General features: G+C 38.0%; 1 protein-coding gene across 1 annotated transcript; it reads left to right on the top strand.

The window, feature by feature from the left end:
• Positions 1–357: 357 nt before the first annotated feature.
• DEPDC1B (DEP domain containing 1B) lies at positions 358–19,420 on the top strand. The gene is made up of 10 exons (XM_010297124.1): positions 358–617; positions 5,701–5,836; positions 8,060–8,187; positions 11,430–11,560; positions 12,615–12,662; positions 13,091–13,231; positions 16,064–16,230; positions 17,694–17,870; positions 18,527–18,712; positions 19,035–19,420. Exons 1-10 carry the CDS (start codon positions 385–387, stop codon positions 19,194–19,196), a joined length of 1,509 nt encoding a protein of 502 aa, XP_010295426.1. The 5' UTR covers positions 358–384; the 3' UTR covers positions 19,197–19,420.
• Positions 19,421–22,450: the final 3,030 nt, after the last annotated feature.

Below are 22,450 nucleotides of genomic sequence, written 5' to 3' on the forward strand. Positions count from 1 at the left end.
CCCCACGCCGAATCTGTGTGGGGTGGCGGGACCTGTGCGCCCCGCGTGACTGGAGCAGAGCTGTAGTCCAGCCTTTTGTCAAGTGAAAAGCCAGGGGGAGGTTAAAACTGTATCCGTAGAGCCGTAGGTAGTATGGGCCTCTAGATCTTTCCGCTTCCTAAATCTGGTGTTTGTTTTCAGATCTCAGCTGCTTAAATCGAAGTTTTAGGTTTCAGTGTGCTTGTATACGCAGATGATAAGGAAAGCATGTAGTTTTGCGGTCAGATCTGGCTACATTCTGATCTGGCTTTGTATAACTAAAATGCTTCTAGGAGAGCGCCCGTAACGGTTTGTTTTGTTCTTCTTCCCTAGTGGAACGAGATAATAGAACTTTTTCGTGCTGGGATGCCTTTACGGAAGCATCGGTGTCGCTTCAAAAGCTACGAGCGTTGCTTCAAAGCCTCGGAGGCAGTGGACTGTTTGCATGAACTGCTTGGCTCAAATCAAAACTTTGGCCCAGAAGTGACTCGCAATCAAACAGTTAAGCTGCTCAAAAAATTCCTGAAAAATCATGTTATTGAAGATATTAAAGGAAGATGGGGCAAAGAAGACTTTCAAGATGATGGGCATTTATATAGGTAAATTTATATAGGTTGACTGAAAAATTTTGGTGTTTGGAAAAAGGGAGTAACAATTCTTGCACATTGGTCTCACAAATGTTTTTGTAAAATGCCTTTGAAAAGGTGTTAATGTGTCTTCCCCCATTCCTTTCACAGACTTTATTTTCTTTAGTGATAGGCAACTGTTATGATTTAATGTTTGGCTTGGTTTGGGGTTTTTTTGGGGTTTTTTTTTTTTTTGTTTGTTTTTAAATATTTTTGAAAGGCACTTTTACTCAATTCCATTCTATGAATACTAACAAAAACTTTTGCAGTTTTTACAAGGTAGCGAGTTCTGTTTGCCACTGGTAGAGATTCGGTTTTTCTGCATTGGAAGAGTGTGTATATCAGGAAAACATTGATGGAAGTGAGGATGCCACTGAGCATTCAACTCTAGTTGTCCTCCCTTTCCCCCAACCCCCTGACTATTTTGGATGCTACTTCTACTCCTGAGAGAAGAGAAAGGCCTTCTGAATTTAAAAGTTATTCATGACTTAACCTTTTTCTGTACTTCTTGGGTTGTAGATTGAAATAGTCTTAAAAGAGATAAAGTTTTATTCATGCATCCTCAAGGATGCTTGCTAACTTATCCCTGTTTGGCCTCCCAACTGGTGGCATATTAACAGAGGAAAAGAATTTTCTTTGTAATGAAAGCTTAGCACTACTGGAGTGGGTTCTTTGACCTCTTGTGGCCTCAGTTAACTTTTGGGTGTCCAAAAGTTGCATGTTCTGAATTTGTACCATCTTTTAGTGTCCTGTTCAGTGAAAAAATAGTGTAAAAATGACCGTTACCTTAAGTATGGGTTTGTAACTTACATCATGGTGAGTCTTCTTTTGAGGAAACGGGAGCTATCTTCATGCAGAGCAGCAGGAGAAATAGGTCAGTGATAATGCTATGTTTCTACTATTATATCTATTATTATATACTTAAAGAAATCTTATGTGGATGTTTGTGGTGTGATGATTTCTTAAATTGTTTTTGGAAAATTTATGTAATTCTGAATTTCCACTTGATATGAATGAAGTAAATTTTCATTTTGCTCTATGATCTTAACTAGTTTGTTTGTAGAGTGTGCCTAAGCTTTTTCCTGTCTAATCTGTACACCTCTGGTATAAGTGCATAGAGAGTTGTTCATTACTCTCCTAATTTTATTAACTTGGAATAATTTAAGGTGTATGTATGATGTAATTCTTTTACATTGTCATAAACAAACTTGTGTCAAGATACCTTCTCATAAAAGGACCGTGGTTTATGTTAAACTTGTTCCACTGCAGTTTGGTTGATTTGCAATAAGATTGGATCAGATTTGGTTTTAATTCCACTAGCAAATTAACACCAATTCAACTTGCTCTTTATGATACTGCATGACATCTTTCAGTAAAAGTGGTAGCATGCCACTTTTTAGCATGCCTTCTGAAGGAAACAACGTTGAATGCTACAGCCTCCTTGCCTAATAAGTTAAATATTCAAACCAATTTTAGTCAACTTTAATGGAAGAAATTTTTAAAAATTTGTGGGGAATAAAAAAAGAATGTTCTCTCTAAACTTAGCCCCATAAAGGTAAATTCCATGTAACAGTTAATCAAGGAAAATGTTAAATTTTGGAATTTGAGACTCAAATTCAAAGGGCCTGTATCTGAAGATATTTTGAGAAGCTCACTCAAGAAAGTCTGTTGCTAAGTATTTCAAAACAATTAAGGCTCCGCAGTCTGTGAGCCGAACATGAATAAAAGCTGGGAAAGGATGCTGAGGAAGTATTATCTATGCTTGTCCTGTTCTTAAATTCTTCTCTGGCCATCTGCTTATAGCTGCTATAGAAGGGCAAGGTATTGTGATAGCTTGCCTAGCTATTGACTAGTGCAGGTTGCAAAACAGGCATGGAAGACAAGAGCTGCAGAGGATCTTATGTCTTGACTTTGGACTGAAGAAGGTTAAATGTAAAAGAGTGGTGTGGAGTGGGTTTTTTTACTTCTTTAAACAGAGTAAGAAAAGCAGTTTAGGTGCTGGTACAGCACATAGTGGTACGTGTGTTATTGGTTCTGTGTGTTCTTAGCCCAGTCCTGCTCTGTCTATTCTTCTTAGGGCAGCACTAACAGCATGTTTTTGGTTTTTTTTTATTTGTTGGTGCCATAGGTGTTAAGTACTTTGCCTCCTTTCTTTCTGGGCATTGACTCTGTCAAAATATTAAATATGGGTTTTGGTAACAATTGGTGTTATGCTATATCTCTTTGGTTTGGGTTTGTTGTGTTTGTGTGGTTGTGGTTTGGGTTTGTTTTGCATTGGCATTGTGACACATTCAGATTATTATGTTCTTTTCTCCTTTGTATTTTCAGCCACGACTTTAATGAGCTGCAGGCTGTGGGAAGCTGCAGGCTGTGGAAGTTGTTTGGGTGAAATACTTCTGTACTTTTCATTTTCTATGTGCTCTGCCTAATGATCTGCTATTGGACAAGATAGCTCTTTTGTTATAGCTATCTTAATGATGTTTTTTCTCCACTTCCCATTCTAAAGATAACAAAGTTACTAATTGAACAGGGTTTTTTTACTAAAACTGCATACCTTTCATGTGTCTTGAATTGCAGCCAGCTTTTTCCCACTGGGCTTGGCACGTTAATAAACTATGTATGTTACTCATGGTTTTGGTGTTTGGCTTTATGCTTTTCTCCTACTTAAGGAGCTAAACAACTGCTTTTCAGCCCACCTTTATTCATGTATTTACTATCCTAGTAGCTCCCTCTGGTGGACTTTCCTAATGTTACTTTGCAAATACTTTTCTCACCATGTTAATATGGGTAGCAGTACAAGCACTTTTAATTCCATTGACAAGGCTTACTCTGGAAACCTGGATACACTTCATACATTTTTCTATACATTCCTGTGTCAATTTACTGTAACTCTATGCTGCAGTGCACAGTTGTCATTCATTAACTTTGCGTGTGAGTGTAGTTGTCTGCTCTTGTTCACTCCACAGAGTATGCAAGAGATGTTGCCACATGTTGATTTGCCTGAGAGTATTGGGAAATTATTAAATGTGAAGGTGAGAACTAGTGTGGCTTCTAAAAATAACAAAGATTATCTGTCTACATGTCCTGACTTACTGTCTCAGTGTAGTCTGCAATAACAAACAAGAAGTTACAGTTTTGGAAGTTGTCAGGTTTTACTATTTTTTTGGAATCTAAGCAATTGTACTAAAAACAAAAGGGTTAGTACTCTTGCATTGCTAGTAAACTTCTGGGAATTCAGCTGTGGTACTTGCTATACCAATAATACCAATGTTAATTGACCCTGTTCTCTATCCATTGCCCCAGACACAAATGGGTATCTCCATTTCCTCCTTGTATAAACTCCTAAAACTAGTGTTGCTGGCTGTAAACCATGCTAATCTTGACATGTCAGCCTTGAAATGCTCCTCAGTCGCTAGCTTTGAGTAACATGATTCTGTTCATCATAAAATCAGAGGTTTTTCACTGTTCATCCATAAACTTGGATCTATTTAGATCTTGCTGTAATGTTACCTGAAAAAGGGGAATGCACCTCTTTCCTTCTGCCTTTAAGAACTCATTCCTTTACTGGTTGGTTGAGAATCAGGGCAGCAAATGACATAAAGCTAAAGATTGTGAGAAACTGCGGGGGAAACAGGGAACCGTTGTGAATACTGCAAGGCAAAGGGGGGAAAAAAAGGCTGCAGATATTATAACATTAAACTCTGAGAAGTAACAAATAGCTGAAAAATAGTTAAGAATGCTCAACATCTGCAATGTAATCTGGGTTACTTTTAAAAGGCAGAGTAAGTCATGCGGGGTGCTTATTACTCCTCTTCAGGGTTTGTCCGAAGGAAGTGATATCTCCCTGCGTTGCAGGGATTCTATTGAAGAGCATTTTGGAATATACCAAATGGGCTCAGTGTGTGTGGTCAAAACCATAACGTGTTTAACCCATGCAGTGTAACACTACTGGACTAACAAAACTGCAATACAAAACTAATTTAAAAACTAAATGTTTGAACTGCCTTGAGAAGATGGGGTGAAATTTTAGAGAAAACTTGAGGATTTCTTGAGCATGAGAATCTTTCTGGTAGATGCACGCTATCCAGCAGTGTACAAGCTCTTGTTGCATGGTCACAGACATAACTCTCTCTTACATTCTTATTAAAAGAGTGAGTGAGACTGAAGCAATTTCTTGAAGCATCAGGAATCGCAGTGTCTAAAACCTAGGAGTGCAGGTAAAAAAGATCTGATCTGGGCTCGTCTGGTGATACGTTGCCATCAAACTGATTTGTCTTTCTGATGTGCTGCTGTTAACTCCTTGGTATATGCTTTGACTACGTTTAGCAACAATTTAATTCTGGTGAAGCTGGAGATGTGGCTGAGCTGAATGTGATCTGGGACAGTTTATTTTCCTTGTTTTCTGCAAGGGCTAGCTTAGGGTTTATTTCTGCTAATTTCTTCAGGACACTTCTTGTAATGCCTTAAAAAGTGAGTAAGTTTCCTGAACAAACAGCTGGAAAAAGACTCCAGAAAAGAACTGCAGGATATGAACTTCGCATAGAAAGCATGTAAGCACAGAAGAACATGGTAATGTGGACAAAACTGTGTGTGGATGCTTGCACGTGCACTAATTAAATCCAAGTGTTAGTCATGTGACTTAGGTAGCTTTGCTTTAGGAGACGCATGCTAGCAGTGCACTTAACATTGGGAAAATCTACCCACAGCTTTCTCAGCAGAATCAATGTCTTCTAGTGAAGACCTAAGTCAGTTGTCAATGCATAGGCAGCTGTTGGTATTTGAGGTGCACTGGGATATCAGATGTTTACCCAAGCCTCAGCTGTGTCATGGAAGGTACAAAGGACCTGAACCGTTCTGGAGTAGCAGATGTAGGCCAAAAAAGACACCTTAGTGTGTTTTACTTGTCACTCAATACCAATCTTCAGGCACCTAAGTCGCACTGTGAATGTCTAAGGCATTTGTTGTATTTTTGCATGTGAAGGCCTATTACAGATTTGCATTGGTAAATATGGAATAGGGTGGAATTCAGAGGCTTTAAAATATTCTCTAATTGTAGATTTCCTCCTTCCTCGCCACTGAAGCCATATCCAAAGAAACTCTCATGTGGAAAGGAAGTCATTAAATTTCCAGACTGGGATGAACCGAAGGCTGGCACTTCCCAAGAGCACATCCCAGTGAAATCGCTCACAATGGTAAGATATCCAGTTTTCCTTTCCCCAGATGTAAGCATGTTTGTAAAACAAAACTGAACTAATGATCTCTTTGTTGTGACACAAAATATCTGGTTATAAAATTAAATGCAAAATACTTCTATTTTAAACTTACGTTAAGTAAAGATGTTCTTAATGATTTGCTGGGGATGTTGACTTTGAGTGTTCTTTCCACTACAGATTATGATGTCCTGCGCATCCTGAGTTCACCATGGCTGTATTTGCCAGTATACTTGCATTCCAGTTTGTTCATATTCCAGTAGGGCATTTATTATACTACAAGACAAACTAGTTGTTTTACTGTCACTTACAGTGTAACACTTATTCAGACACTTCATGTAGCAGAATATATACGGTACTACTCCCTTCCTAGCTGCTCTGTGGTTGTTAGTGATTCCATTTCATAAGGAATATGTTGTGGCTAAGGAGAAGTGGTCCTGCTTTCATTGTTACCCTTTGTGAGCTTGGAGCATCATCCAACCCCACACTTAGCTGGATTGATCCAGCCTTTGTAAAGTTATTGAAAAAACTGTTGCTTTTATTGGTAAACCAAAACTGTATCAACTCTGGCCACCTGGATGTCTTAAAAGCCTAGGCTTCTGCAGTTATGTGTATTTTAAACCCTTCCTCCAGTTATCTTGTATGTGAGTGTTCTCATATTCTGTGAACTCTTGGGACTTCTTTGACAATTTTGGCATTTTTATTAATGCTTATCAGTGCAGGACACTAGCTTTGGATTTCTTGGTGATCAATAGGCTGATTGGAAAAGCAGCTCCTACCATTTTGCTGGACATCTAGAGATCCTGAATGAATGGTTATTCCGTATTTGTAATCTAATTACTTATGTGCAGATTGAGTGCACCTTTCATGTACAGCAGGCTTCTGAAGAGGAAAAAACATTGTCCTTAGAACTTAATAGTAGGTAGCAGATTAAGATGGAAGAAAGAAAAGATAGTGCCAAAGAGAACAGAGTATTTTAGTTACTGAGCAAGTATCTGCTGCAGTTTTAATATGTTACAGTTTCCAACCATCTGCTCTAAATTTCCATCCAACCATCCTGGCCTGATAAGAGTTAGCAAGACACTGCCCCTATATACATCTGACTCGTAAGCAGCACCATACAGTCTGGCATAGCTCAAAATCTTTTTCATTGGCAGTTTTGATTAATACAGTGGACTGTAAGTTGAAGTAACTGAAGCAAAGGAATAAGCTGCTTCTGGCTCTTTTCTATAAAAGCGTAGCTGCCACTGGAAGGATAAAGTAGACAGGCAGCTGAAAGTGGTGGCACCTTAAATTGCTCCAGCATTAATCAGAGCACTTATTGGCTGTGTGTGTATTGATGGGCATGGGTTTGTGTAGTGAAATACTGATGTGGAAGACCAGATATTAATTTCAGACAGTGCTATTTGTTTCAGACTAGCTCTAGTCTAGTGTCATGGAATGACAGACAATTAGTGGTGGACTAATTAAGTGCATTCCTAGAGTGCGTTTTGTAGTTTGGTTGTGATCACAAGGAATACTGTTTATGTATTTTAGGACTGCTCTGTGATGTAAATCAAAGAACTCGGGATGATTAGGAGTTTTGCCTTGAAAAGTAAACTGCTGACACACACTGTATTGTATGCTCACCCTTCGACACATTGGTGGCAATCTGTGAAGGTTGATAAAGGACAGTAGTCTCTTGCATTTTCTGTTTTACTTTATTCTGTTATAATGGTGGCCTAGATATGATGGATATCTTCAGCTGTAGCTATTTGTTTTTACTTTTGTCATGTATAGAACCTGCTAATTAACTTAATGTTTAGTTATGACCAATATATGCTGAACAAAGATGAACATCAGTCTTTGATATCTAATAATTCTCCAATAATTTTTCATATGCAGATGTTTAATCTTAAAGTGGAAGTTGAAAACAAGTGAATTGAACTGATTTTAATCATGGAGAGAATCTGAACACAGGACTAGAGGCCATTGACTCCTGAATTTTAATGGCTACTCTGACACACATAATTTTTCAGCTTTGTACTGAGAAAAGATGCTGCATGTCTGTGAAACCTAAATACTCACTTGTATCCTGGAGACTTTACTGGAATTTAGGAATATTTAAAATACTCGTAATAGGGTGCATACTGTACTATAAATGTCTGATACTGTTTAATACTTGAAAAATCACTAGTTAATGAGGAGGACTTTTTCTGATTTCAGAACTCTGAGATGTGGTACAAGCGCCATAGTATAGCTATAGGGGAAGTACCAGCATGCAAACTTGTATTCCGCAGAGAGCTAACGCAAACAAATATAGAAGAGATATGGAAATCCATGACTTTGTCACGGTCAGTATATTTGTGAGTCATTTGCTGTTAGAGTAAAACTGTGTAGTAAAGCTTGTAACTTTACACACTCACCTTTCACAGAATCACACAGAATCACAGAATCATTAAGGACCTTCAAGATCATAAAGTCCAACCATCAACCCAATGCCACCATGCGTCCTAAGCCATGTCCCAAATCCACACATTTTTTGAATACCTCCAGAGATGGTGTATACTTCCCTCCCTGGGCAGCCTGTTCCAATGCTTGACCACTCTCTTAGTGAAGAAATTTTTCCTAATTTTCCTAATTTTCCAAGCTGAACCTCCCCTGGGGCAACTTGAGGCCATTTCCTTTCGTCCTATCGCTAGTTACTTGGGAGAAGAGACCAACACCCACCTCACCACAACCCCTTTTCAGGAAGTTGTAGAGAGGAATAAGGTCTCCTTTCAGCCTCCTCTTCTCCAGACTAAACAACCCAGTTCCCTCAGCTGTTCTTCATAAGACTTGTGCTCCAGACCCCTCACCAGCTTTGTTGCCCTTTTTTGGACATGCTCCAGCAACTCAATGTCTTTCTTGTAGTGAGGGGCCCAAAACTGAACACAGGATTCAAGGTGCGGCCTCACCAGTGCTGAGCACAGGGGTACAATCACTTCACTACTCTTGCTGACCACACTATTTCTGATACAGGCCAGGATGCTGTTGGCCTTCTTGGCCACCTGGGCACACCTCCAGCTCATATTCAGCCAGCTGTCAACCAGCACCCCCAGGTCCTTTTCCACCAGAAACTACTTCCATAGAGAAAAAAAGACAGGTCATTGTCATATAAGACCCTCTTCTGAGGGGAACAGAAGGCCCAGTATGCAGACTAGACCCACAAGTAGTGTTCTCCTCTATTCTTCCAGTTACAGGGAATGGTAAGGAAAGAAACAGGAAGACCCGGCAGATCAATACCTGGCTCCAAGACTAGAGTTACCAGCAGAATTTTGGTTTTTTTGATGATGGGTTGGTCTACATGACACCAGGCCTGCTGGTGACAGACAAGATACAACTGCCTCAAAGGGGGAAAAGGATCTTTGAGCATGAGTTAGCAGGGCTTGTTGAAACAGCTTTAAACTAGATTTGAAGGGGAAAATGCATAAAATCAGGCTCACTAGAGAGAAGCCTGGGGGCAGTATGCCAATGTTTGAAGGATGGTGTGCTAGCGAGGTCCTTCAGTCTGCTCCACAATGTGCTGATTACACTGGAGCACATTTGAATTGTCTCTGTAATAATGCTTGCAACACGAGGAATAAAGAGGAGGACCTAGAAGCTTTGGCCCAGTCCCAGAGCTACAACACTGCTGGCATAAATGAAACCTGGTGGGAGGAGTCCTGTGACTGGTGTGCCATGATGGAGAGTTATAGGCTCTTCAAGAGGAGTAGGCAAGGCAAGGGGGTGGCGCTGTATGGGCAACCAAGGGAGAGGTTGGATTGTATAGTGCTTACAATTGGTGATGATATGGTTGAGATCCTTTAGGTAACGGTGAAGGGGAGAGCAAATAAAGCAGATGTTGTTGTGGGAGTCTACTCTTGACCATCCATACAGAACAATGACACTGAAGAATTTTTCTATGAGGAATTAAGGGATATCTCTAGATCAGCTGCCCTTGTCCTTATGGGAGATTTTAACTTCCCAGTCTTCTGTTGGAAGACTGTGACTGGGGGGATGATAAACTCCCAGCTGACTCTGAACTTGTTTGAGAGTTGCTACTCCAGCTGGATGTGCATAAATCTATGGGGCCTGATAGGAGTCATCCCAGGTTACTGATGGAGCTGGCCAATGTCATCATGGGACCTTCTCCATAATTTTTCAGTGGTCTTAGGAGTCTGGAGAAGTCCCAGTTGACTGCAAGCTAGCAAATGTTGTCCCAGTTTTGAAGAAGGGTAAAAACGAAGACCCTGGTAATAAGGGGCCTGTCAGTCTTGCTTCAGTACCTGGTAAAATTATGGAGAAAATTATTCTGGGAGTTACTGAAAAACACTTGAGAATGCAGTCATTGGTCATAGCCAGCACAGGTTCATGAGGGGAAAGTCCTGCTTAACCAACTTATTCCTTTTATGATGAGATCTCCCACCTAGTTGACCAAGGAAAGCCTGTAGATGTGGTGATTTTGGATTGCAGTAAAACTTTTGGTACTGTCTCTCATGATATCCTGCTGGACAGAATGTCCAGCACACAACTAGACAAGTCCATAATATGTTGGCTGAGCAACTGAGTGACAGGCTGGGCTTAAAGAGAGATGGTAAACAGGGTTACATCAGGCTGGCAGCCGGTCATCAGTGGGGTTCCACAGGGCTCAGTTTTAGGGCCAGTGCTCTTTAATATTTTTATATATGATCTGTAAGCAGGTATTGAATGTACATTAAGTAGTTTTGCTGCTGGTACTAAACTAAGAGGAGCTGTGGACTCACTTGAATGTAGCGAGGCCTTACAGAGAGATCTGGATAGACTACATAGCTGGGCAATCACCAACTATATGAAATTTAACAAGAGGAAGTGCGAGATTCTGCACCTGGGATGGGGTAACCCTGGTTACGTGTACAAACTGGGGGACGAGAGGCTGGAGAACAGGCCTGCAGAAAGACATTTCAGGCCATCTTGGGTTGAGTCAACAGTGTACCCTGGCAGCCAAAAGGGCCAACTGTGTCCTGGGGTGCATCAAGCACAGCATAGACGCCTGGTAGAGGGAGATGATTGTCCCACTCTACACCCCATGGCTGTGACTCCACCTTAAGTACTGTGTGCAGTTTGGGGCACCTCGGTGTAAGAAGGACATTAAACTATTAGGGTGTGTCCAGAGGAGGGCAACCAAGATGATGAAAGGTCTTGAGGGCAAAACTTAGGAGGAGCAGCTGAAGACATTTGTCTTGTTCAGCTTGGAGAAGAGAAGGCTGAGGGGTCATCTCATTGCAGCCTGTAGCTTCCTCATGGAGGGCGGTGGAGGGGACAGGAACAGGCTCCCAGGGAGGTGGTCACAGCACCAAGCCTGTCAGAGTTCAAGGATCATCTGGATGATGCTTTTAGTCATATAATTTAGTTTTAAGATGTCCTGCAAGGAGCAGAGAGTTGGACTTGATAATCCTTATGAATCCCTTCCCTCATGATATATTCTACAATTCTATGAAATAGAGAGGTCTCTTTCAGAATCATACCTATCCTAATACAACGTTTACCTTTTTCACATTAGATGATGTATGAACTATGGGTTTATGTGTTTTTACAGGTTACAGAAGGTCTTGGGTTTGGATTCTCTGGATGAAGTGTTAGACACAAAACTTGTGAATTCAAAGCATATAGTCCAAAATGCGTACAATGTCAATAAGCTAGGTATTGTCACTTTAGAAGACAAATCAAGTGAGTATTTTAGAAGTTTTAATTTAATTTTTTGATATTGTAGTTTACTAGTATAAAAAAAGTATTAGTTCTAATCTATACTAATATGTAGCATCCTTATACTTGTATGACCACATCTATATTAGAGTTTTTACAAAGTATGCCACTGTTGTCCTCTGCCATCCCAATAGTAGGACTCAGTGTCTATTCTTCCATATTTACCCTCTTAAACATATTCTTGCTTTAACAGGGTTCAAAGATGAAGGTGAAAGAGCAGCAACTTTTCATCTATAAAGATAGGGATATTATTCGCTTCAAGCTGGCTTTGTCAGACCAGCCCTTAACTGCCTGAACTGGAGTGTCTACACGAGGGAAATGTGTATGAAAAATTGGGAAAGACTCAAAATGTACACTGAGAGATGCTTAGAATTTCTCAGTTTTGAGTTTTCAGTCAATGTGTTTTGAAATTAGTACTGCATTTAAAACTGCTTTGCATATCAAGGAGAAAGCAAAGCATCTTTGCTGCTGTGATATATCACTTTCAATATTATTGCCACCATGTTTTCCACAAGATTTGTAGAGAAGTGAAATATGAGATTGTAACCTGGTTTGGTTTGTGAATGAAATCAAAAATTCGTTTTAAAGACAATTGGAGCACCTCAAGATACCACTTTTCACCTTGTAGAAATGACAGAACTGAATGTGTGAGTGCTTTTCATCATCTTCAGTGCAAAAGTAAACACCTCACTGTAATACACTAGTGAAGGTGTAGCTTGAACTAGTTTGGCTGATTTTTGCAGGGCAGCTTGAGAATTTGCAATATGATCCATTTTGCTGATTGAGTTATAAGAGCAGTAGGTGTAACTGATCGATATTGAGTACTGGAGGCACTAAAGTACAGATGTAATTCAAGCTAGAACCTACACAAAGGTATAGCCTGCCTTTGCAATCAGTCGATCTACTGTATAACAGGAACTTCTTAAAGAGTTTTTAGCTTTGTTTTTATCTTACAGTTTAATATTTTACTCCATTTTTTTTTTTCCTTTTAACTTCTGTCTGTTTCTCTCCTATGCAGAGGAACTACCTCACTGGATATTATCAGCAATGAAATGTCTAGCAAATTGTAAGTAAATTCAGAAGGAGAAAAGAAACCCAAATAACCTACCCCTGTGAAAATCAATTGAACTGACTGTGCCTTTACTGCTTCATCAAATCCCATTTATATTCAGAGTCAATATTTTTTCTGATTATTGCTTTGAACAAAGTTGGAAAATATCTTCCAGCACACGTTCTCCTTACAGTGCAGCTTACTTCAATTAAATATAGAAATGTTTAACTATTAATATTTTTCTTCTACTATATGTTTTCACTAAACCCATTGGAAATAGATTAATTCAATAGATCAATACATTTTCACTTACATTTTGAAGAAAGGGTCTAAGGTTTGGTTTGGATTTGCATTTTTATTGGCTGGACTAGAAAACAGTGATCTGGTTGGTAGCTGCAAATTAACTTTCTCTCTCCTTTTTTTTTTTTTAAATAACTTTGTAGGGCCCAGCTGCTCAGATTTGAAGCAGCCTACATACTCGGGATTTGAAAGAGATGTCTTCAAAACTATAGTGGACTACTTTGGCCAAATGAAGGAACCTCTTCTCACATTTCATTTATTTGATGTTTTTGTTAGTGTGTTAGGTAAGTAGTTTGGGATGTAATAAAAAATTATTCTTCTGAATTAACTTCTTGGAATTAATTTACCATACCAAAATAGTATCATAGCTCATTTTTTTAGGATGTGTCCTGTCCATTCTATATAGAAAACAGTTTAATATTTAAATGTATTCATAACACAAGGCAATTTTATTCTTGTGTCTTTTTGACATTAGTCGAAAAGTCTTCCAATGCTTGCTTTTATAATTTTTAAAGGCCTCTGTTCATTGCTTAGCACTGCCGTGCCTAACAGATGGATTTTAACAGATTTTTATCCTTTTTACAAATGCCTAAGCATCTTATATGAGTTTTTAAGCTTTTAGAAATCGCTTGACTCAAGTCTAGATTAAAAAGGATTAGGGCTGTAAGAACTGTTTTTAACCCTGGCAATATGACATCTAAAGGAAATTTAAATCCTTCATTGTTTAACTTGGAGTAGATATTAACTAATCTAGTGCTTTAAAGAAACAATAGTTTAATTATTAATTAACTTTTTAAGGGTTCACACTATATCAAATTCACCTATCCTGTAGCTATAGTTGGCCCGTTGAAAGACAATAAATATGAAAATATTTGATTACGTTTTATGGTTACATTTGAGAATAGCTAAGGAAATAGGACAAAGGTGTCAGTGATCATCAGATATTTTATCAATTTGGTAAAATTAATCTTGCTCTTTGCACAGGTTATAATGATTCTTTATGTACAAATCTCATTAAGGTTAATTATTATTTCTCAGGGTCTCTTCTAAAGCTTCCTAAATCTTCCTTTGAAATTAGAAAAAGCTTTGCTTTGAAAATGAAATTAACTACAATGCTTTACCACACTTTTCTTGGAATACTGTCTGTTTTGGCTGCCTTACTACTGCACATTTCTGGTCTTTTTTTAAAAACAAACAGCTTCCACTTTTTATATCGTGTGGAATTGACTGGCATGGTAGATGAGGGGACAGCAGTGGATGGTGTTTATGTTGACTGTAGTAAGGTTTTCAGCACTGTCTCCCATCACAGCCTTATAGGCAAACTGAGGAAGTACAGGCTAAATAAATGGGTAGTGACATAGACCAGAATTTGAATTGCTGGGCTCAGAGGGTTGTGATCAGTGACACAAAGTCCAGACAGGGGTCAGTCAATAGGGAGTACCCCAGGACTAATAACAGGGCCAGTAGTAGTGAAGACTTCATTAATGACCTGGATGGTGGGACAATCTATCCTAAACAAGGACAAAGTGACCTAAATAAGTGTGCAGATGGTACAGAATGGGGAAGAGCGCTTAATGCAGCAGAGGGTTGTACCAATGTGCAGAGGACCTTGACAAGCTGGATAAATGGGCAAACATGAATCTCATAGTGTTTAACAAAGGGAAATGCCAAGTCGTCTCCTAGGGAGGGATAACCCCATACACTAGTGCATGCTGAGGATGACTGACTTGAAAGCACCTTTAATGAGGACTTGGCAGTCATGGTGGGCACTAATGTGACCATGAGCCAGAAGTGTGTCCTTGTGGCAAAGACGACTAGCAGCATCCTTAGCTGCACTAAGAGTATTGCCAGCAGGTTGAGGGAGACGTTTCCTCAGCACTAGTGAGTGAGTCCAGTGGAGGACCACAAAATTATTAAGGGCTTGGAGCATCTGTCATATGGGGAGAGGCTGAGAGCAGGGATTGTTCAGTCTGGAGAGGAGAAGGCAGATCAGGGGAGATCAGGGAGGATCTTATTAATGTGTATAAAAGACTGATGTAGGAGGAGTAAAGAAGAGGGAACCAGACTTCAAACAGTGATATCCAATAACAGGACAAGAGGCAATGGGCATGAACAGAAATACAGGAAACTTCTTTTATACATAGGGAAATACCTTTTTTAATTGGAAGGTGGTCAAACACTGGAAGAGTTGTCCAGAGAGGCTGTGGAATCTCCATCTTTAGAGATATTCAAAACCTGAGTGGATATAGTCCTGGACATCTTACTGTAGATGGCCCTGCTCTAAGAAGGGACAGAGGTCTGGATAATCTCCAGAGATCCCTTCCCCTCTAATGCTGGGGGGGGAGAAAGTATCTCCTTCATCTTCCTTGTTCTCTTTTTAAGAGAAATTACTGTTAAGACTTCAGTCATGCAAATATTTTGCTCCTGATTTCTGTTTTGTTCTGATACTAGTATTATTTAGGCAAATGTGTAGTAGATGCTTCCTTCACTGAGCTTTAGAAACCCAAAAGAGGATGACATTTTGGTGATGAGACCTCTTTATAGGTACTTAAACCACTGTCAGATTCTACTGTGCTTATCTAGTCTTCAAATTTCTCTGCCATACTCACATTCTCAAGAGTTTGTAAGTAGAATTAGGCACAGTTTTAACTTCTACAGGTGTGAAGGTCATGTCAGTATTGTCATAGCTGTCATTGATGTAAAAGCACATGTTTTGTTTAGATTCACTGATGGTTGCCCCAGACTTAAATTTTTATGTGGTTGCTACATTTGTGCATATATTTCAGTTATGTTTAGAGCTGAGGGTTATAAGAGAGCAAAGGATGAACCAAAACACGATAGTTTTCATGTCTACTAATATCTAGAGTTGTTGGCTATGGTTATTAGCATCTCCCAGTGCATCAGAAGGAAATCTTATAAATACTTAAAGTGCCCAGTGGGAAGTGTGTACAGTTCTAGGGATACCTTCCTAGACTCTTTGGGGAGTGGAGTTCTAAGGCAGTCTTGAATGAGTAGGAAAGGAATTTGAGGAGACAGACTTAGAAATGTTATGTTAAATGTTATGGAAATATATAATTGAGAAATGTTGCCTAATCTCCTGATCTTGTATAAACCAGGTCTGCTGCAAAAGCACAGCAAGGCTGTAGAGGCTCTTCAGATATCTTGTCTCCTGCTGCCACCAGAAAATCGGAAAAGACTACAGCTGTTGGTGAGGATGATGGCAAGAATTAGCTTTAACAAGGATTTGCCACCTCTTTCTGAATCAGTGAGGACCAGAATCTTGGTATGTATAGTGTAAGGCAAAAAGTCTAGACAAGGCTTTTGGAGTAGTATAAAGAAGAGATTCTTACTGGAGTGTGTATACAAAATACAGTTAGCTTGTTTGAAGAACGGTTTTTCTATTCTAGCTACATGGAAAGCTACTCTGAACTTGAATGAATTGGAATTTCTTGGTAAGTTGTGAGCAAATAAAGAATTTGCTCAGAATTTGGAGGTTTCCTTATCTTTCAAAGTTAAATAATCACTGATTTCACTATTGAGTAGAAAAAAAATAAAATACAGTAGATGAGGTCTCTGGTGCTCTTTATCACTGCAGACAGTGTGAGAGAAACAGACTGCCTGTTGCAGTCATAGTTAGAAATAAGTAGCTGAATGTTTTGATTTACCTGGTTTTGGCCATTTAAAAAAAAAATTCTTACCAGTTTATTTCAGTATTTTTTTTTTTAATCGCTAAACTACAGATATCTCTGAAAGTAACTTTAATCAGATTTTGACAAAGGTCTAGTTTTTGCTAATGCCCTTGCTGTAGGGCTAATTGTAGAGTTATTGCTGATGTTTGCAACAGCATGCTATTACAAAGTTATTAGGCATAACTGTTAGCAATTCCAACTGGCTAAGAACACGTGGGTTTTTTGGTTAGTTTTCAAGTCTTTTGCAAGAAGGGCAGCAGAAAACTCATCTGGAGAGCCACTCCCTAAAAATCCTATAGTAGCATTCATAAATCTAAATTTGTTCCATAGCAATTATGTTTTTAATTAACTGTGAATAGTATTTGATTAAAATAATCAAATTCTTGTCTGCTAAGGTTATAATTTAATTTACTGTAAATGGTCTTTGATTAAAATAATTATGTTATAATCTAAATGTTATTTTTAGATGTGAATCCTTTACAGTCCAAGTATTTTGTACTAAGTTTTAGTTCAGCAGTGTAGTCTATGGTACATGATAGGAAATCTTGATTGCCTTCAGTGCTTTTAATGTTAAAAATGACTGGTGCACAGATGGAAAACTCTTATAACTTAATGCTTGAGCATGAGACCACATGAAGTGAGCTGGACCTGAAACTTGGTTTGATGATTTAAAGATAATTTAAGCACCAGTTTCCCTCTGGTGCTTAACTTCTATTAAATTCCTGTGTGATTTTTAAAATATCTCAAAGATGTGTGCCCTGTTTAACTGGAAAAGCCATGTGAGGCGGCTATTTGACAAAGTCTTGAGAATAAAATGGAATTCAGACATCCTAAATCTAAAGTCAGGGTTAGATTATGTATATGAGGTAAGAGCCATCTTCAATCTACTCATAATTTCACTGTACACAATACTTTTTTTTTAATATTGATGTGTTGGAAGTACAGTAAATATTGTACTTTTAAAAATCTTTTTTTCTAAAAGATCTCTTTTTAAATACAGTCTGATTCTCTACCCCCAAACAGAAAAATATACAATAAAAATTATGTTTTTTCTCAGATGGTTCAGGCATTTTCCCGTTGTATTCTCTGCTCAAAGGATGAGATGGACTTGGATGAACTGCTAGCTACTAAACTAGTATCTTTTCTCATGGACAATTATCAAGAGATCTTAAGTGTTCCTTCAACCTTAAAATCTTCAATAGAGGAACATGTTGTACATCTCCAGAGAGTACAAGTAGGTATCTAGAGAAAAAAGCCTCCTATGTCGCTGTGTTTCTAGATTGAATTTATCCTTTCTGCTTTGAAGTTCAATGGTTCTTAAAGACTTTGTTCTGTCTCTGCTAGCTTATGAAGAGCTAATTAATTTTGACTGCTGATACTCAACCATAATTATGTATTTAAATGAAGTAAAGAGATCTGGGATGGTTTAGAGGCAAAAACTCTAAAACATGTTTTCCTGTTTGTCAGCACTATCTTCTCCATGGAGTGGGCTCATGGAATTTTTCCTCACTAACTGTGAAAGGTTAAAAGGTGTTTCCATTAATTTCCTGATTTTTCTTTTAGAGTTATCCTTACTTGCTCAGCTTTTTCATAACTCTTTCCATTTCCTGATACCATTTTGTTTTGTTTAAAGCTGCTTTTTAGTTCTTCCTTCTTTAATTTCTACAGAAAAAATAACTTTTAACCTTTTCCAAGAGTTAAACAGGCTTCCATTGTGTCATGTTTTTTTACGTACTAGAACTCACTCAGTGCAGGAGATAAGGAGTAAAAACCCAAAATCCTACCTCCTACCTTCTCTACTTAATGAGTTTAGGTGGTCAATTTGATTAAGCTAGTTTTTACAAATTCATTGTAGAAAATATAACTGCTCTTTTTTTACTTTTTCTTTAGATAAAATATGCTGGAGCTGATACTGATGCAACTTTTCCTCCTCCATCATTTTGTCACCAAATCAGTACAGATGAATTTGAATACCAAAGGGCAACTGGCTCTCAAGAACCACTGGAAGCTTTATTGGAAGAAATTGCAATGAATAAAGAAATATCTGTGAAAGATAAGAAGAAGCAGCTGAAGCAAGTAAATAAAAACTTCTTCCTAGTCTTTACTTTTAACTTTAAAAGCTTTATTAAGTCTTAGACATGTAGTCCTCTAGAGAAATATTGAGATTTAAAATAGTAGGTACTGTTGGGTATTTCTAACATTTTAATCATTTAGAATAGGGGTGTTGTGATGAATCAAGCCATATTAGAAAATATTACTTAATTTTCTGTATAGATGTATAGAAAGTCCATTAGAGAAATAAAGATTTTCCTGCTCCAGAGGTGGAGGTTGCCCTTTAATAGTTTTTAATATTACAAGTTTGAGTGAATTCTTCATTTAAATTGATATATTTTTCTAGTTTCAGAAATCTTACCCTGAAGTGTATAGAGTACGGTTTCCTACCCCTGAAACTGAAGCGGTGCTATTTCCAGAAAAAAATAAACAGAAGCCACCAATACTGATGTGGGCCTTAAAAAAGCCTTTTCAACCATTTCACAGAACCAGAAGCTTTCGAATGTAAATGGTTTGACATACATCAGCGAACTGAGTCAGACCATATTATCAATGGATCTTATGCAAAAGGAGCCTGAGCAGCATGTAGTTACTCAAAAAACTACTGGAAATACTGCCAAGATGGTAGAAAAGCTCAAAAGAAGAGGAAGGTATTGAGGTGGTAGAAATGTGAGCCATTAGCAGTATTTTTGTAAATCATTATTTTTTTAAATGTCTGTTATTTAAAAACAACAACAAAAAAAACAGACCCACACAACAAACTCAAGGTGATTAGTGTACATGGGTGATAAAGTACACTTGCTGTAGTTCAATTTGATCATCATTTCAAGGTCTAAATGTATTTGTGTGTAAAGTATTTTTGGTAACTAGTCAATCGCATTTGCTTCCCCAAAAATCAGTCTGTTGTATAAACTAGGCTGTGTTTTTTCACATATAGCTTGAAGTGTTAATTTACTGTACATGCTTGAATAAGTATGAAACACTGGATTTTGTTTTGTTGTTGTACACCTTGGTGTTCTCAATATTTAAGATTTATTTTGGAAAACTGTAAAAACTCATTCTTAATTTTCTGATTCATATGATGCATTACAGCTTGAGTCAACTCCTGTTGAAATTCCATTAACTTCTATAGTGCAGATGTTCTTTTAAGCAACCCAGTATTTTAAGTCTTTTCCCGTGTGCTCTTACTAAATATTGCTGTACAAAATTGGATACTTGACAATAGAACATATTTTATCAGAAAAACCTGAAGCCTTGCATTCAATTGAATTCAAATACCGAAGCAACATTGAAGGATACATGCCTTTAATGATTTAATTTGTTTTGTATTATGATACCTGCTGTACTTATAACTTGACTGTGCATGTAACGTACTTGATTCTGACAGCACTTCTGAACTATTAAAGCATTAACATTTCTATAACACCAAATACTAGAGTGGTGATTTCATATTGAATGTCAGAGTAGACTGTGCAAGTGAGAAGAGAGCTGACATCTCACCAAATTTCTATCTGATGTAGTAAGCAACATGATGACTATCCTGTAATGCAACATGGACAGTATTTTCGCTTTGCTAACTTCCTAACCAGTCAATAAGCTTTAAGGTGTACGTTACAAGCTTGTTCATTTAATAGACTGGCATTTGGGGCAATGTGATTTTGAGCAGTACATGTTTCCATAATCTGTTTTCACACATTGGTTGTACTTGGACTTGATATCAATAATCTTTATTTCTTAAGCAAATGTAATACAAAAAGGTATACTTTTCAAATATAATATATTATATTTGTCAATAAGCTTTAAGGTGTACGTTACAAGCTTGTTCATTTAATAGACTGGCATTTGGGGCAATGTGATTTTGAGCAGTACATGTTTCCATAATCTGTTTTCACACATTGGTTGTACTTGGACTTGATATCAATAATCTTTATTTCTTAAGCAAATGTAATACAAAAAGGTATACTTTTCAAATAATAAGGAAATATTAAAATTAATACTAACAGTAGTCTGAGGTCACTTCTTACCTTTTGTACTACATCTTTAAGAGTGACAACCTTTTAGATGTGTCATAGTATTCTGTGTATGCTGATGTGCAGTCAAACTTTGACTAGACTACTCACATATAATGTGGTTACAGCAATAATCCATGAAGTATAATAATAAGGCTCATTGGAAAGCAAGTCTTGCATAAAAGCGGAAACCCACCCTAAGTGATCTCTGACATCAGTTCTTAACTTGTAAAGGTGAAGTAGAAGCCAACCTATTTGCCATTGCAAATAATCTCACTGCCTGCCAATAAGCCTTCTACCGTCATGTTGAATTTTTTACCTATTGTTACTTTTTAAAAATTTGTAGACTTCTTGAGCTTATTTTAAACAGTAATTAGAGTTTACTCATTAGTTTCCATGAGAAGTTGAAGATGTGTCATAATTTTCTATGGATCACTTGTACTTTTTTTTCAAAGAATTATTTCCTTGACTGTGGTAAAAACAAACCAAGCCAGTCTGTTTGCTCACAATTCCCAAGCCTGCGAAAATAGTGCCATAAAATGTCCTCTAAATCCTGGAAGGGACTGTGGGGAGGGATGTATCTGAGATGAAAATCTCACAGACTGCATTTCTGAGCTCATAATCTCACAGACTGCGTTTTAACTGTTGCCCTATCCTGAGAGACACTTAAGAAAGCTTATCTTAGTAATAGAAATTATGTGACTATGGCCGGTGTTTACAGCTCTTCCTTGTCTCATAACTGAACCAACTGCAAAAATGCAAGATGAATATGGTATGAACACAAAACTAAGTTTGCCTATACCTTTTAGGGTGGAGGTTAGGAAGAGAAAGCTTGAAAGCTAGTTCAGAGAAGACTGTAGCCTTGATGAAATGCCTTAGAATTTAGAATAAGGATATTCATGTATACTTAGAATTAGGGATACAGTTTCTGTATCCCTAAGCTATAGTCAATAGAAACTTCAAGATTGATATTAAAATTCTCAGGAATTTAATCTTTACTTCTGTGTTAAAGCCCTGCAGTGTCTTGATACTGCCAAGACTGAACAACCTGGGTTGTTTCCCTTGAACCCTGAGGATCATAAGCCAAACATTCTTTTGCTTGACCTAGTGGCTGTTTTGTGAAGAAGCTCACTAAATGGGGTACTAGCTGGTATTCTTTTAAAGCACATCAGGTGGAAGACTCAGTAAAGGTAGATGATGTTGTTTCAGATGCTTTTTCAGTCTACTTAGACCAATGTTTGTTATCTAAGAGGAGCGTCTGAAATATCCAGCTGTGACCTCATACGCAAGTAGGAGCTATTTCTTGCTAAATTTGGACAATGGTGTTTAACTCCTCAGTACTAAAACTTCTAGTATAATGCCATTAGTTGTTATGTTATTGTCAGATGTTTTTACCAAGATCTTTGAGTAGAAACTTCTACCTACTTGTGTGGGTGTTTTTGTTTGGCTTTGCAGTGCAGGTTTTTTGTTTGTTTGCATTTCTGTTGTTGTTTTGTTTGGGTTTTTTTTTTTTATTTCTTTGTGAAGTTCTTTGCCCGTAGCACAGCAATCTCTTTTCCCTCACCTCCTGCCCCATCTTGAGCATAACCTCTCTCCTCACCTATTTTGGTTCCTAGTGACACATCTGTGACAGCTTTGTTCCAGCGTTTCCTGGAAGAGGGAAGAACAATATTTATCTTCCTTTCTTGGTAAGGGAGCTGGGTCTTTGCTTAACATTACACTTTCTTGCTGATTGTTATATGCTTTCTTTCCC

This window comes from Phaethon lepturus, unplaced genomic scaffold (assembly GCF_000687285.1).
Source record: "Phaethon lepturus isolate BGI_N335 unplaced genomic scaffold, ASM68728v1 scaffold5021, whole genome shotgun sequence".
NCBI classification, from domain to species: domain Eukaryota; kingdom Metazoa; phylum Chordata; class Aves; order Phaethontiformes; family Phaethontidae; genus Phaethon; species Phaethon lepturus.

Bases quoted from the DNA above. Each gene is read 5' to 3' on its own strand.
- DEPDC1B (XM_010297124.1), top strand. From the start codon at position 385: ATGCCTTTACGGAAGCATCGGTGTCGCTTCAAAAGCTACGAGCGTTGC. The intron at 5,837-8,059 runs GTAAGATATCCA...TTCTGATTTCAG, and splicing joins CAGTGAAATCGCTCACAATG to AACTCTGAGATGTGGTACAA. The intron at 8,188-11,429 runs GTCAGTATATTT...GTGTTTTTACAG, and splicing joins AAATCCATGACTTTGTCACG to GTTACAGAAGGTCTTGGGTT.